This window comes from Epinephelus fuscoguttatus, linkage group LG6 (assembly GCF_011397635.1).
Source record: "Epinephelus fuscoguttatus linkage group LG6, E.fuscoguttatus.final_Chr_v1".
Lineage (NCBI taxonomy): Eukaryota > Metazoa > Chordata > Actinopteri > Perciformes > Serranidae > Epinephelus > Epinephelus fuscoguttatus.
In genome coordinates, this window is record NC_064757.1 from 38,555,176 (window position 1) to 38,569,206 (window position 14,031).

At 40.2% G+C, this 14,031-nt stretch overlaps 1 protein-coding gene and 1 pseudogene across 1 annotated transcript; both read right to left on the minus strand.

The window, feature by feature from the left end:
- Window positions 1–526: 526 nt before the first annotated feature.
- On the minus strand, window positions 527–4,139 carry LOC125890101 (zinc-binding protein A33-like; annotated as a pseudogene).
- A 1,137-nt stretch (window positions 4,140–5,276) lies between these two features.
- Window positions 5,277–7,934, minus strand: LOC125890111 (zinc-binding protein A33-like). Its single transcript, XM_049578588.1, has one exon. The coding sequence runs from the start codon at window positions 7,815–7,817 to the stop codon at window positions 6,417–6,419; it is 1,401 nt and encodes a 466-aa protein (XP_049434545.1). The 5' UTR covers window positions 7,818–7,934; the 3' UTR covers window positions 5,277–6,416.
- Between the last annotated feature and the right edge of the window lie 6,097 nt (window positions 7,935–14,031).

Sequence of the window (14,031 nt, forward strand, 5' to 3'; positions counted from 1 at the left end):
CCAAGTTGGCTGTGAAGTGGCTAGTTGGTGCTTCAAAGATGACAAAAGTATCTCTGAGTCTGAGTCCTGAAGTCCAAAGATAAAGCTATAATAATAATTTTGTTGTCATTATTTTGTTCTTCTTTCTCAAGGTCAATGAAAGTTTAAACAAACTAAACTCTAAATTACCAGACATACAGTATGTCTGACAGACAGAATGAGGTTTTTGTGAAGAGTCTGTATTTAAATATTGATCATAAACTGCTAAGAGGTGCTACTATTGATCAACCTGTGCAGCAAACAATAATATGCATGTAAATAAGTGACAGAAATCAAATGTTCAGTGTTCAAAATGAGCAGGCTGTGAAAAACATGTGGACTTTGTCTCCATCTTGTGACGTTTACAGGAAGTAAAATGTGTCCATGTGAGCTGGTTGTGATTATTGTTCCTTGTAATTAGTCACATGACTATTTGACAGATGTATGTAAAGTAAGTGGAAACAACCTCAGACACATCATTCAGAATAAAACCTGCTGGTGATTTAATTACACATCATGTGAAGCAGCAACCATCTGATGAACATTTTATAAAGATACAGTTGATTCAATACAGAAAACATATTAAACTGAATTGTACTGCTGGTGTTTCATTAATGTTGATCACAAACTGGTTGACCGAGGTTTGATTCAAACAGATAAAAAGAGCATTACAACAATCTAAACGAGAAGAAATAAAAGCGTGAATAATCATCTCCATCTCGCCCTTGATGACAACAGATCTTAATTTAGCAATGTTCCTCAGTTGGAGAAAACATGAACGAACAAGCTGGCTGACATGGTTGTCAAGAGACAGAGACTGGTCAAGGATGACACCTAAGTTATGAAGGTTGTGTTGAACACAGACACTTAAAGACCCTAACTTCTGTTTAGTGGACGGAATCGAAATTTCAGGAGCAATTATTGGAGCTTCCGTCTTATTTGAGTTTAACTGGAGGCAACTGTCAGCCATCCAAATCTTGATAGCGTCCAAACATTCATTTAAAATGGACAGTTGGCCACTCTCTTCAGGTTTGAAAGAGTAATACAACTGAATATCGTCAGCATAAAAGTGATAAGAAATACCACTATAACGGCTGAGGATCTGATCAAGAGGCAGTATGTACAAGGAAAACAACATGGGATCCAAAATAGAACCCTGTGGGACACCGCATGACAGAGGAGCTGTGTCTGACATGAACTGACCCACAGAGACAGGAAAAACTTTCAGTGAGGGAAGAAGAAAACCAATCCAGGGCAGTTCCAGATATACCCACTAAGTGGTTGAGCCTGTTTAATAAAATACTGTGATCAACGGTATCAAAAGCAGAGCTGAGGTCAAGTAACACCAACAGCGAGCATTTCCCATCATCTGCCGCCATCATAATATCATTAGTTATTTTAAGAAGAGCCGTTTCGGTTGAATGCAGTTTATGAAATCCTGATTGCAAAGAATCATACAGATCATGTGTTTCTAAAACAGCTGTAAGATGAGTGGCAATAACTTTTTCCAGCAATTTAGATATAAAGGGCAGCTTTGAGATTGCCCAGTAGTTTATGGGGTGGGTGGAGTCAAGATTTGTTTTTTTCCAACAAAGGCTGAACTATCACATGTTTAAACTGGCTAAGGACAGAGCCAGTTGAAAGGGAGAGATTAATCATGTCTACAATAGTGGAACCAATTGAATTAAAGGGATGTCAAGTGGGCCAGATGAGGGCTTAATTTTGTGCAATAATTTAGTGACGTCCTCTAAAGAAACAGGAGAAAAAGAGCGCAGAGTTGTGTCACAGGGAACACCAATGGAAGGGCTGTTTGATGAGGGGGAATGTTTGCTCTGATATCACTGACTTCGTCCACAAAGCAGTCAAGAAGATTATTGCAGTCAGTGTCTGATAAAACAGGCACCTTTGAAGCGGTAGGGGAGACAATCGAGTTTATAGTCTCCAACAAAACTTTTGAATTTCCTTTGTAAGATGAAATAATGTTGGCAAAATAAGCAGTCCGAGCAACCCTTATCATTTCATTCAAACTGATTAAAAGTTCCATAAGATGCAACTGATGGACCTCTTGTTTGGTGGCTTTCCATAAACAGTTTCGCCTAAAACTGCAGATAGACTCATTAATCCAAGGCGAGGATTTAACAGAGGAAATTGTTTCAGATTTAAAAGGAGCCACTGAATCCAACATAGAGGAGCACTGTTTATTAAAAAGCTGGACCAAGGTCTCCAATCATGACAGTTTGACAGCACATCAGGGTCAAATAAAACTATGAAATTTTCAGCTGCATTTTGGTTGATGATGTGCCTACGAGACATGATTTGGGAGTAGCAGATCCATGTAACAGGAAACATCAAAAAGAACACACTTATTGTCACTGACAAGGTAATCCTCCAGACGAACATTCTTGTTAGTTAAACCACGTGAGAAAACGAAGTCCAGAGTATGCCCTGCTCTGTAGTATGTGATGCAGTTTGGGTATTAGAAACACATCTTTCTGGATTAACTGTGTATTTTCTTAATTATCCCAATGACATCGAGACAGAGAGTAAAGTAAAATCTTCACTAACACCAACATGTCTGAACATCACAGAGAAATCTCACTGTGACACATTTTGATATCAGCAGTTTTAGCATCACCAGCATGTATGACACAGAAATATGGGAAGAGTTTCTCAGTGAAAGTGTCTCTGTGAGTGCAGATGTGAGTCATGTCTTCAGGGTCGTAGAAGGACACCTCCCCCCTGTCATAGTCCAGCTGGACTCTGATCCTCTGGAGACTCTTCTTCACTGTGACAGTCTTACCAGCTCCATCAGTGTATTCTCCACTGCGATTCATAAAACACCAGATTCCATATTCTGGTGTAGCATATGTCTCTCCCTTCCTGTCAACTGATTCTTTGGCCAAACCAACATCCCAGCTGGGGTGGTCTCCCACCTCCACCTCCCAGCTGTGTTTCCCTGAGCTGAAGCCCTCAGAGCCCAGAACAGTGACATACTTAGTGTGTCTCTCTGGATTGTCAGGAAGCTGCTGCTCTGTGTCTCCACATCTCACACTGGTCAGATCATCAGACAGATAGAGACAGGGGCATGCAGTGTTTGGGTCCAGAATGACAGGACTGAAGTGGACCTTGTCCTTCATCTTCTCCCAGACTCTGAAGGACAGGTTGCCCAGGTGTTTGGCCACATCTATCAGCGCTCCTGAGACCAGCTGTGGATCTGACAGTGAGCACTGGACTCTGGCTCTGCTCTGAGTGGCTTTATAACTGCTGAGGAATGGCACCTTGTGTTTCTGCAGCTCTTCTTCAACAGCACAGATACTGTGTGACAGAGAGGAGATCTGCTCCTCAATCATCTTCATCTCTCTGCTGATAGTCTTCCTCTTCTGCTCCTCTTCCTCCTCAGAGCTGCCAGTCTGGACTCCTCTTCCTCTTTCAGGAACTGCTGGAGCTTGTTGAACTCTGCTCTGATCTGCCTCTCTGTGGACAACAGCTGCTTCTTGGAGTGTTCAATCACTTCATTGTATGTTTCCTCCACTTGTTTGTATTTGTCCCTCTTGTCCTGCAGAGACTTTAAGTCACATTTCAGCTGGTCCTTCAGCTCACTGACTGCTTGTTCTATAGGAACCACCTTGTGACTCTGGTGGAGAGAAAACTCACAGACAGGACACACAGCTCTATCTTCATCCTTACAGAATGATTTAGGCTCATCTTGATGTTTACTACACACCACCTCCTCCTTCTTCTCTCCTTTTTCTGTCTCAGATGATCCAGCTTTCTGTCTCCCAGTAAAGGAGTCAGCCAGTTCCTTCAGTGCAAGGTTCACATTTGAAAATTCTTTTGAGGATTTTCTTTTACAAATGGGAGAGTTTTTGTTTTTAGCTTGTTGCCAGAATTTCTGCAGGCAGCTTGAACAGAAGCTGTGGTTGCGGCTCAGAGACACAGGATCTCTCAAAGTCTCTGAACACACATGGCAGCTCAGGAAACTTTCAACAAGAGCAGTTTTCTCAGCCATTTGTAAATTTATTTTTCAGCAGCAGAACTCACCAGCTTTTAGTCTCTTCACTTAATAAACTCCAACCGTGTGTTTTCCAGCAGAGATCTCACTCCCTGTAATGGCGTCTCAGCTCTGATCAGCAATGTCAAAATCTACTTTCAGTTTCACCCACCTTTGACACGAGGTGGATCATAAACGGCAGGAAATGCGGCCATGTCATTCAGTCACCAGCAGGTGGTGTCAGGATGTTTTCAGAGTCCAATATTTTCCTGTTTAATAGGAGCAACACAATTTTCTTGTTTAAGCATTTTTCCCCAAGACAAGACAAAACAAAATAAAATAAATTTAAAATTCTGAATTCTTATCTTTTGTTTCTCTAAATAAATAAAAGAATTGTAATTTTATGTGTGATTCAGACTTAATTATTGCATATATTGGTGCCTAAAATCTCACAATAGACTGCACACAAACCTCATTTGTGGATACTGTGAAGAAATAAGAGTAAAAACAATGACTGCCCAAAACCAAATATAAAAGCTGCTCATATGAAATAGTTATTATTTTTCAAAGTATTTATATGGACCCTACAAACAAACTGGTACCAAAGACATTTTGCCGCCTCAGGTGGAACCAAATTCTGGCCTGGCCCATGGACTGTAAGGACAATGAACACAGGTGCATTTTATTGATGGCAGTTTGAATGCACAGAGATACCATGACAAGACCCTGAGATCTACTGTTGTTCCATTCATCCGCTGCCATCACCTCATGTTGCAGCATGATAATGCACTGCCCCATGTTGCAAGGATCGATAAACACAGGTCCTTGTGCAAATGCATTTTTGCAGCAATGTGAAATCCTGCAGCAACTTTTAGATTGGCCTTTTACTGTGACCACCATCCCAAGTCTCACCTGTGTGGTAATGATGCTGTTTAATCAGCATCTTGATGAGCCACACCTGTCAGGTGGATGGATCATCTTGGAAAAGGAGGAGTTTAAATATAAATGTGTTAAATTATGGAAGCCACCAGGCATCACGTATCCATCTGAAACATGACTGACAAGAAATCAGTGAGCTAAAAAGACAGACATAGGACGATTTTACAGATCATTACTGTGTTGAAGTTTATTCATAAAGTCAGTCATTATTACTAAATTAAATGAACTCTTGACAGTGTTGAATGACAATTTTTGAGTCACAATTATAGTAGTTTAACTGCAAAAACGTCTCCATAAATGCACTCAACATAATCTGCTGCCTATTTCCTTTACGGTCAAATAGTCCAAAGATAAGGCTGAATGTAATAAGTTCACAATTCTCAAGTTGCATGAAAGTTTGAACAAATTAGACTCTAAATGACCAGCCAGGTCTCTCAAAAGAAAAACACTCTGAATAATGTCTTTGAGGTGATTTGACTAAACTGGTGCCTGATGAAGCAACAACAACATCAGGAGCCACAGCAGTGATGGATTTCTTAGATACTCTGGACATACAGTATGTCTGACAGACAGAATGAGGTTTTTGTGAAGAGTATGTATTTAAATATTGATCAGAAACTGCTAAGAGCTGCTACTATTGATCAACCTGTGCAGCAAACAATAATATGCATGTAAATAAGTGACAGAAATCAAACATTCAGTGTTCAAAATGAGCAGGCTGTGAACAACATGTGGACTTTGTCTCCATCTTGTGACGTTTACAGGAAGTAAAATGTGTCCATGTGAGCTGGTTGTGATTATTGTTCCTTGTAATTAGTCACATGACTATTTGACAGATGTATGTAAAGTAAGTGGAAACAACCTCAGACACATCATTCAGAATAAAAGCTGCTGGTGATTTAATTACACATCATGTGAAGCAGCATCCATCTGATGAACATTTTATAAAGATACAGTTGATTCAATACAGAAAACATATTAAACTGAATTGTACTGCTGGTGTTTCATTAATGTTGATCACAAACTGGACATTGTCATTCATCATTCATGTTTCTGACCATGTATACACTACAAAAATATCACATACAGTATGAAGAATTCAAGACTGACTTAAAATAAAAGGAAATGAAACCACTTGTTTCCTCAGAATAAAACAACAGATCCAAAACTGATTTACCTCATAAAAGACTCCAATAATATCTCAAACTAAAGCTGATGACTGATACTACTATACAGTGTTGTCTGACTCAAAACAAGATGCTGATGACCATGTTAAAGAATATATCATTCAAAAATCAGCCTTGATTTGTACCTGCATGAAAGTTCATCACCTGATAATGTAATGCAGTTTGGGTATTAGAAACACATCTTTCTGGATTAACTGTGTATTGTCTTAATTATCCCAATGACATGGAGACAAACAGTGAAGTCAGAGTAAAGTCTTCACTAACACCAACATGTCTGAACATCACAGAGAAATCTCACTGTGACACATTTTGATATCAGCAGTTTTAGCATCACCAGTCGGACCAATTTCAAAAAATGGGAAGAGTTTCTCAGTGAAAGTGTCTCTGTGAGTGCAGATGTGAGTCATGTCTTCAGGGATGTAGAAGGACACCTCCCCCCTGTCATAGTCCAGCTGGACTCTGATCCTCTGGAGACTCTTCTTCACTGTGACAGACTTACCAGCTCCATCAAAGTATTTTCCACTGCGATGCTTTAAACACCAGATTCCATATTTTGGTGTAGCATATCTCTCTCCCTTCCTGTCAGCTGATTCTTTAACCAAACCCACATTCCAGTCAGGATGGTCTCCCACTTCCACCTCCCAGCTGTGTTTCCCTGAGCTGAAGCCCTCAGAGCCCAGAACAGTGACATACTTAGTGTGTCTCTCTGGATTGTCAGGAAGCTGCTGGTTTGTGTCTCCACGTCTCACACTGGTCAGATCATCAGACAGATAGAGACGGGGACTTGCAGTGTTTGGGTCCAGAATGACAGGACTGAAGTGGACCTTGTCCTTCATCTTCTCCCAGACTCTGAAGGACAGGTTGCCCAGGTGTTTGGCCACATCTATCAGCGCTCCTGAGACCAGCTGTGGATCTGACAGTGAGCACTGGACTCTGGCTCTGCTCTGAGTGGCTTTATAACTGCTGAGGAATGGCACCTTGTGTTTCTGCAGCTCTTCTTCAACAGCACAGATACTGTGTGACAGAGAGGAGATCTGCTCCTCAATCATCTTCATCTCTCTGCTGATAGTCTTCCTCTTCTGCTCCTCTTCCTCCCTCAGAGCTGCCAGTCTGGACTCCTCTTCCTCTTTCAGGAACTGCTGGAGCTTGTTGAACTCTGCTCTGATCTGCCTCTCTGTGGACAACAGCTGCTTCTTGGAGTGTTCAATCACTTCATTGTATGTTTCCTCCACTTGTTTGTATTTGTCCCTCTTGTCCTGCAGAGACTTTAAGTCACATTTCAGCTGGTTCTTCAGCTCACTGACTGCTTGTTCTATAGGAACCACCTTGTGACTCTGGTGGAGAGAAAACTCACAGACAGGACACACAGCTCTATCTTCATCCTTACAGAATAATTTAGGCTCCTCTTGATGTTTACTACACACCACCTCCTCCTCCTTCTCTCCTTTTTCTGTCTCAGATGATCCAGCTTTCTGTCTCCCAGCAAAGTTCACATTTGGATCATCTTTTGAGGATTTTCTTTTACAAATGGGACAGTTTTTGTTTTTAGCTTGTTCCCAGAATTTTTGCAGGCAGCTTGAACAGAAGCTGTGGTTGCAGCTCAGAGACACAGGATCTCTGAAAGTCTCTGAACACACATGGCAGCTCAGGAAACTTTCAACAAGAGCAAACTTCTCCGCCATTTTCTCTTTTTTCAAAATTGTTTTTAAATGAAAGACTCACCAAATTTTATGTCCCTTAAGTTTGTGTCTTAATGTCCCCCAAATGTCCACTGTTTGATAGAGATCTCCCAGAGTGTAATGCCGGCGTGGTTCTGTTCAGCAATGTCAGACTTTGACTTCATTTCACCAACCTGTTTTTATTAGTTTATCATTGACAGTAATAAACACAGCTATCTGTTTTTATGAGTAGCAGGTAGAGCAGGATACTTAACTGCACCTTCAGAATTTTTTAACCCCTCTCTCTTCATCTGTGTGATGATCTGAGCAGTGTCAAGAAAAAAAGAGTTGGACACTCTGACAAGAAGGTGAATACTTTTATACCTTCTATACCAATTTTGCAGCTGATGTTTCATATATAACAATTTAAATGTATTTTACAATGAAGAAAAAAACTGTTGGAAAGTTAATCTTATTCATGATTTAATGTGAATGTGCCTGTGTGTGCATTAAACATTTTCATACAGAGTACATGAAAAGACATTTTCGTAGCTTTTATTACTTCAGTGCCCCGTGATATCTGCTGTTTACAGCAGCACCTTGTGTGACAGGTTTTTTATTAACTGACCTTTGGATTCAAAGTTTTATTGGTATATGTGCTCCCTTGTAATTTAAGGTCTTTTGTTTTTTCCAAAGGAAAAGGCTCACACAAATCTTTGTGGTACTAAATAATTAGAAAAATGTAGTGATGTACCTTTTTTCACTTTCTTTATTTTTTATTGCAAAACCCCTCACAATTATGAAAAATACAGAAAACTAAATACTGTATCTGCTGTTACTGAAATCATGTAAGAAGTACCAAAGACTGTGCAAGATCATAATAATGTATTACATAATGTCAGTATTTATTGTCAGGGAAAATCATGTATCAATGGTGCTCTAAGGAGTAACCAACAGCATTACAGTTGATTCAATCCCCAGAACCTTAAATGTGTGTTTGTGTGTGTGGGACAAGTACATTAAGATATACTTCTTATATGTGAATGAAGGAACAGGCGGTCAGTGGAGTTAAACTCACTTCTGTTGAACACACGGACAGCCTCCAAGAAAAGGACGGGCTTTATTACCCCTAGTGGAGGTAAAGAAATGGAGCTTATGTCCACACACAAATGGAGTGTGTATATGGGACAGGATAGACATTATTGTCCCAGTAGAAAATTTGCCTTCGACTTCACAGTGTCTGAAGTATAACAACAGTAGAAACAACAATACATACATCCAAAGACAGTAAAATACAACAAATACATGCATCTATAAATTGCACATGCCGATCTGTATCATCATGAAAAATGCACTCAAATCATAACTCTCTGACAGACTTCAGTTCATCTTCATCAATAACTGCGAAACCCCCACTGCTCCCCTCCCCCAGGGTGTCCCCCAAGGTTAAGGTGGTGAATAACGGGGTGAGGAAGAAAGTTACAGACTGAGTGTGAAATGTTCTGTCTTCCTGACTGAACTTTCACTAGAGCTTCATTTGAGCTAACACACCCCTGGGCCGCTTCAGTACTAATGGTTGTGAGCTAGTACCACTTAATTCCAAGTAATGATGCATGGATTGACACTGGGCTGATTTTACGTGTTGAATAATATGTGTAACTGCAAGGTATTAAATTGAGAGATAAAATCAACAAAAAATTGTCTAGCACTGGCCTCTGATTCCTCCAGGTGCTTAGTGACTATATGCACTCAGCTATTAATTGATTGCATCATTGGTACATCTATGTTGTGTATATATCTAAACATGTGCTGCACAGTGCTTTCACTTTATTTTTTTCCAACACAGAACATTTATTTCAACTTTAGAAAGAGCCCAAGTAGGCCGACTCGCCACTGCCAACCGGTGGCGCACGTCTGGTCATGGAATTAGTCTATTGTAAAACTCGGTGAATACACAGTGCTATTTAGCGCTATTTTATTATTTTATCCACTTTGCTTCAACTGATCACCACCAAAATTGTATCATCTGTTCCTTGTCCCATTATCCACCTTTCCTGAAAATATCATCAAAATCCGTTCATAACTTTTTGAGTTATTTTGCAGACAAACAAACAGACCAACGCCAGCGAAAACATAACCTCCTTGGAGGTAATAACATTTGCAGATCATTACTGAGCTGATAAGCTCATTTATTAAATCAGTCAGTTGTTATTGAACCAAATGATTCATTCATTCATTCATTAATGTTAACAGAGTTCTAAGTGAGTCACAATTTTAGTGTTTTAACTGCAGAAACGTCTCCATAAATGAACTCAACATTAAAAAAAAGACTGTTTAATGTCACATTTTCCTGGATTGCCTGCATTTTCCTGCAACACCTACATCTACAACACGTACATACTGGAAATCATTTTTACTGAATCAATAATTAGATGAGTACTTTATCCATACACACAGTTTTTAGTCCAAATAATCAATTTGCTTCAGCAGAAACTGAGCATCAACGTTAATCACTAAAGGTCAACAACAACAAGATTCTTATCTGCTTTGAAGTTTCTTTTTAACATTGTGTTACAGCGCAATCATTGCTCTGCCCGGCTTAATCCTGGCAAGGTGCTGTAATTACAGTGAGTCCAAACTGGTAGAAAAGATTCCTGCACACATTTACATCTTTGCTGTGTTTCACTTTATTCTGGGGTTTTTAATCTATCAGACCTTCATCAGAGCATACATGTAAAGCACCTCATAGAACACCTTTCTGTTCCACTGATGTTCTGCATTGCAGGTTATTTCACAGAAACTAAAAAGCTCATCTGTTAAATCAGCATTAAATATCTACTCACATATCTCACTCCATGTACTGAAGGGTGACCACAGCAGAGAAAAAATAGTAGTAGTAGAGAAAAGTATTAGTTACGAAAGAAGTAAAAATTTGTGATACTTGTACTTTTTATATTTTATGCTACTTTACAGTTGTACTGCGTTACATTGCAATGGAAAAATATTGTAATTTTACTCCACTACATTTTTATGTTACAGCTGTAGTAAATATTAAGATCAAGATTTTAGACATCACACATAGTTAGTTTGTAAAATATGCATTGTTATAGATGAAACTACCCAACAAACTTGCTAAAATTAGTTTTCTATCTTGGCAACATTTAGAACTGCTCAGATGGTAATGAATCAGGAATAAAATCCTAATGATAAAAACACAAATGTATGACACTATAAATGAAGTCATTTTGCATCATGAGTATTTTTACCTTTGATACTTCAAGTACAATTTGCTGGTCATACTTCTGTCATTTAATTAAGATTTTTGATGCTGGACTTTTACTTGTAACAAGAGATCTGAGTACAGTGACCTCAATATATGCACATGCAGGTTAGTACTTGTGGTTAAGATGGATTACACTGAATGCATGTGTAGGAGGACCAGGCAGCCTCTCCTGTGCGTTACGCTGTCCTTGTTCTGCATTTGACCCCGAACGGAGTGCTCGTTCTGTGTAACACTTAACCCAAGCTCTCCCTGAGGAACTCTGAATAACTGAATACACAAGCAGAGGCTCTGCACTGAGGGTTAAGGTAGCTGATGTGAACAGAGACTGTGTGTGTTTTCCCTCGCTGGAGAGAACCAGAGCGAGAGAGGAGGGGTGATGAATGAATATTTGATTGGCTCCTCTGTGCTGTAATATTGATGCGGTCCAGAGGCCTTGAGGTTGGCTCTGTCTGGCTCCAAGGTACATTAACACACCGCTAGCGTACCTGGGCTCTACCTGACCTCCCAGTAGAGAAAACCAGTGTGGTATGAACATGATAATATGTATCTGTGCATACAGTGTAAGAACATGTTTGGGTGTGTAACTGATCAGCTTTAACTGAGCTTGTCTTGCAGGATTAAAAATCATGTCATTTAATGGAAAGTTTTATGAAAATAATCCAATGAAATGTTTCCTTAAACAGTTGAAAATGTTGTGCTGTCTCCTGCTTCACTCATACCATGGAAACAGAGAGTACATGTTTCTGATTGGCTGACAGGTGTCTGTAAATATTATATGACAGTAAAAGTTCACACTTCGGGCCTGTGGTCCTGGGCCTGATAAGCCCGTTCAGTAATCCACTTTGCTGCCATCAGTGTGTGAATATGTGTAAGTGTGTGAATGAGAGGTAAAATTGTAAAGTGCTATATAAATCAGTCCCTACAGGATGATGGGGTTGCAACAATCAAGGCAAACTGAGCCATTCAGGCAGCATTTTATCCAGTCACCACAATTTTACCGTAAATTTGACTATTTACAACAAGTAAAATATCATTTCATTGTCGAGCATATTGATTCGCTTAAACCCTCCTTCTCTCTATCTACCGTGAGACTGCTGCTGTCGAGGATGAGCTCTGTGCTTGGAAGCCACACCCAGTGACAGGGCTAACTGTTAGCATCACATGGTTAATGTTACCCAACAGGTTTAATGACAGAGCTGAGCTGTTTGGATGTGGGTGTGAGTTTGTTGGGACTGTTTAACAGCTCGGTTGTCAGATGTTAACCCAGGCCCGGCGCCAGGATGAAGTTACTGTTAGTGCAACATAGATTCACAGTGAGTTATAAAGAGCACGCAGCCATGCATAATTGTCCCGTGTAATGACAGCTCGTCGCCCAATAAACTGCACTTCTTCTTTCATGTTTGTCTCATGACAGATGGAGCTTACAGACAGACAGACAGACAGACAGACAGGTGGAGCAAGCGGCAAATTGGTATGAAAGCTGGTTCAGGGCATATTCGTCCATTTATGAATAAATATGGAGTGGCTTTCTGCGTACACATTTTTATCATGTCATGAATCTACACAATTTTTCCACTGTCCTCCAAAGCTGGATGTCCCCGATTTCAAAACCCATTCATCATCAATCATCCTGCTATGTCTGGATACATGTCTGACATATCCAGCAGAAACAGAGAAAATTAACACAGCTACATTCTGTCTTACCTTTCCTCAGTAGAGTTGCAGCCTTCTTGTTTGTTTGTTGAACTTTGTGAGTAAGCGAGGAGCCACTGGCTTCGGCTGCAGTCTCTTCTGTAGTGTTTTTTTTGTTGTTGTTTTTTACAAAATCACGTTCGTATATCCATCTTTGGCTTGAACTGCTTTTTTGGGCAAAGAACACACAACACACAACGCGATACCAAAGTAAGCTGACCAAACTATTTAGCAAGCAAGGTAGCTTAAATCACATACTACAATGCACCGTGAGGCCAAACCTAATATAACACGCAACAAACAGCGCTGTCCATGGTTCTGAAATTACCGCAAATAACATAGGGTTATGGTGTTTCACTCTCCTCTCAAACACCATAACCCTATGTTAAAAAAAACAACAAAAATATTGGTCGGTTGGACCAGTATTTTTGTTGTTTTTGCAGATTTACTGTGGTACACAAAACTTAAACTGAGGGGGCAAAAAATCAAACTGAGGGGGCAGTGCCCCCCCTCGTCCCCTCGTGGCGCCGGGCCTGTGTTAACCACTGCTGTTGTGTTATCTTGTGCTAACTGGGCAGGGAGAGCAGGAGGAGAGCGGAGTGCGCAGATGGTCCTTCAGCACTGCTTCAAACAGCAGCAACAACTGATCTTCAGCAATCAGTCAATGAAATCATCATTTTAATTGCAAAAAATCACACCTATAAACATTGCAACATACATTACACTTTTTATTTTGGAAAGCTGCCGTGAAATCAGACATTTCAGACAGTAACAATCCCAAAAACCAACCCAGTGTCACTCCGAAGTTGTCAAAATCTGGTGCTTAGGGAAGTGATTTTTGGCGTCAAAAAAGGCGTCCTTTAACGTCATTATGATACACGGCCGGTTCCCATTATTGTTTAGTGGCGCCCGGCAGCATTGGAGGAAGCGTGGTGGAACAAGGACGAAAGTTAAGGTGGCGAAAGTCCGACTGTGGCAGGGGGATGGTGGTGGATGGGTCCAGCAAACACTGACTTTCACGCGAGACAGCGGTGTTTGCATCCTGTAAGATTCTAGAGCCAAACCCTGTTCTTTTTTCCTAAACCTAACCATGTGTTTTTGTTGTAGAAGGAAAAAAAAATGTTAATTCGTGGTGTTGTACTAACATAGTGCATTTATTTTGAAAGAGACTGTATGTAAATGTTATATTTCCTGTTAAAAACTGAAGGGTATTTTGAAAGAAGACAATGCAAGTAACAGGCAGAACTTGACACGGTGCTCCAG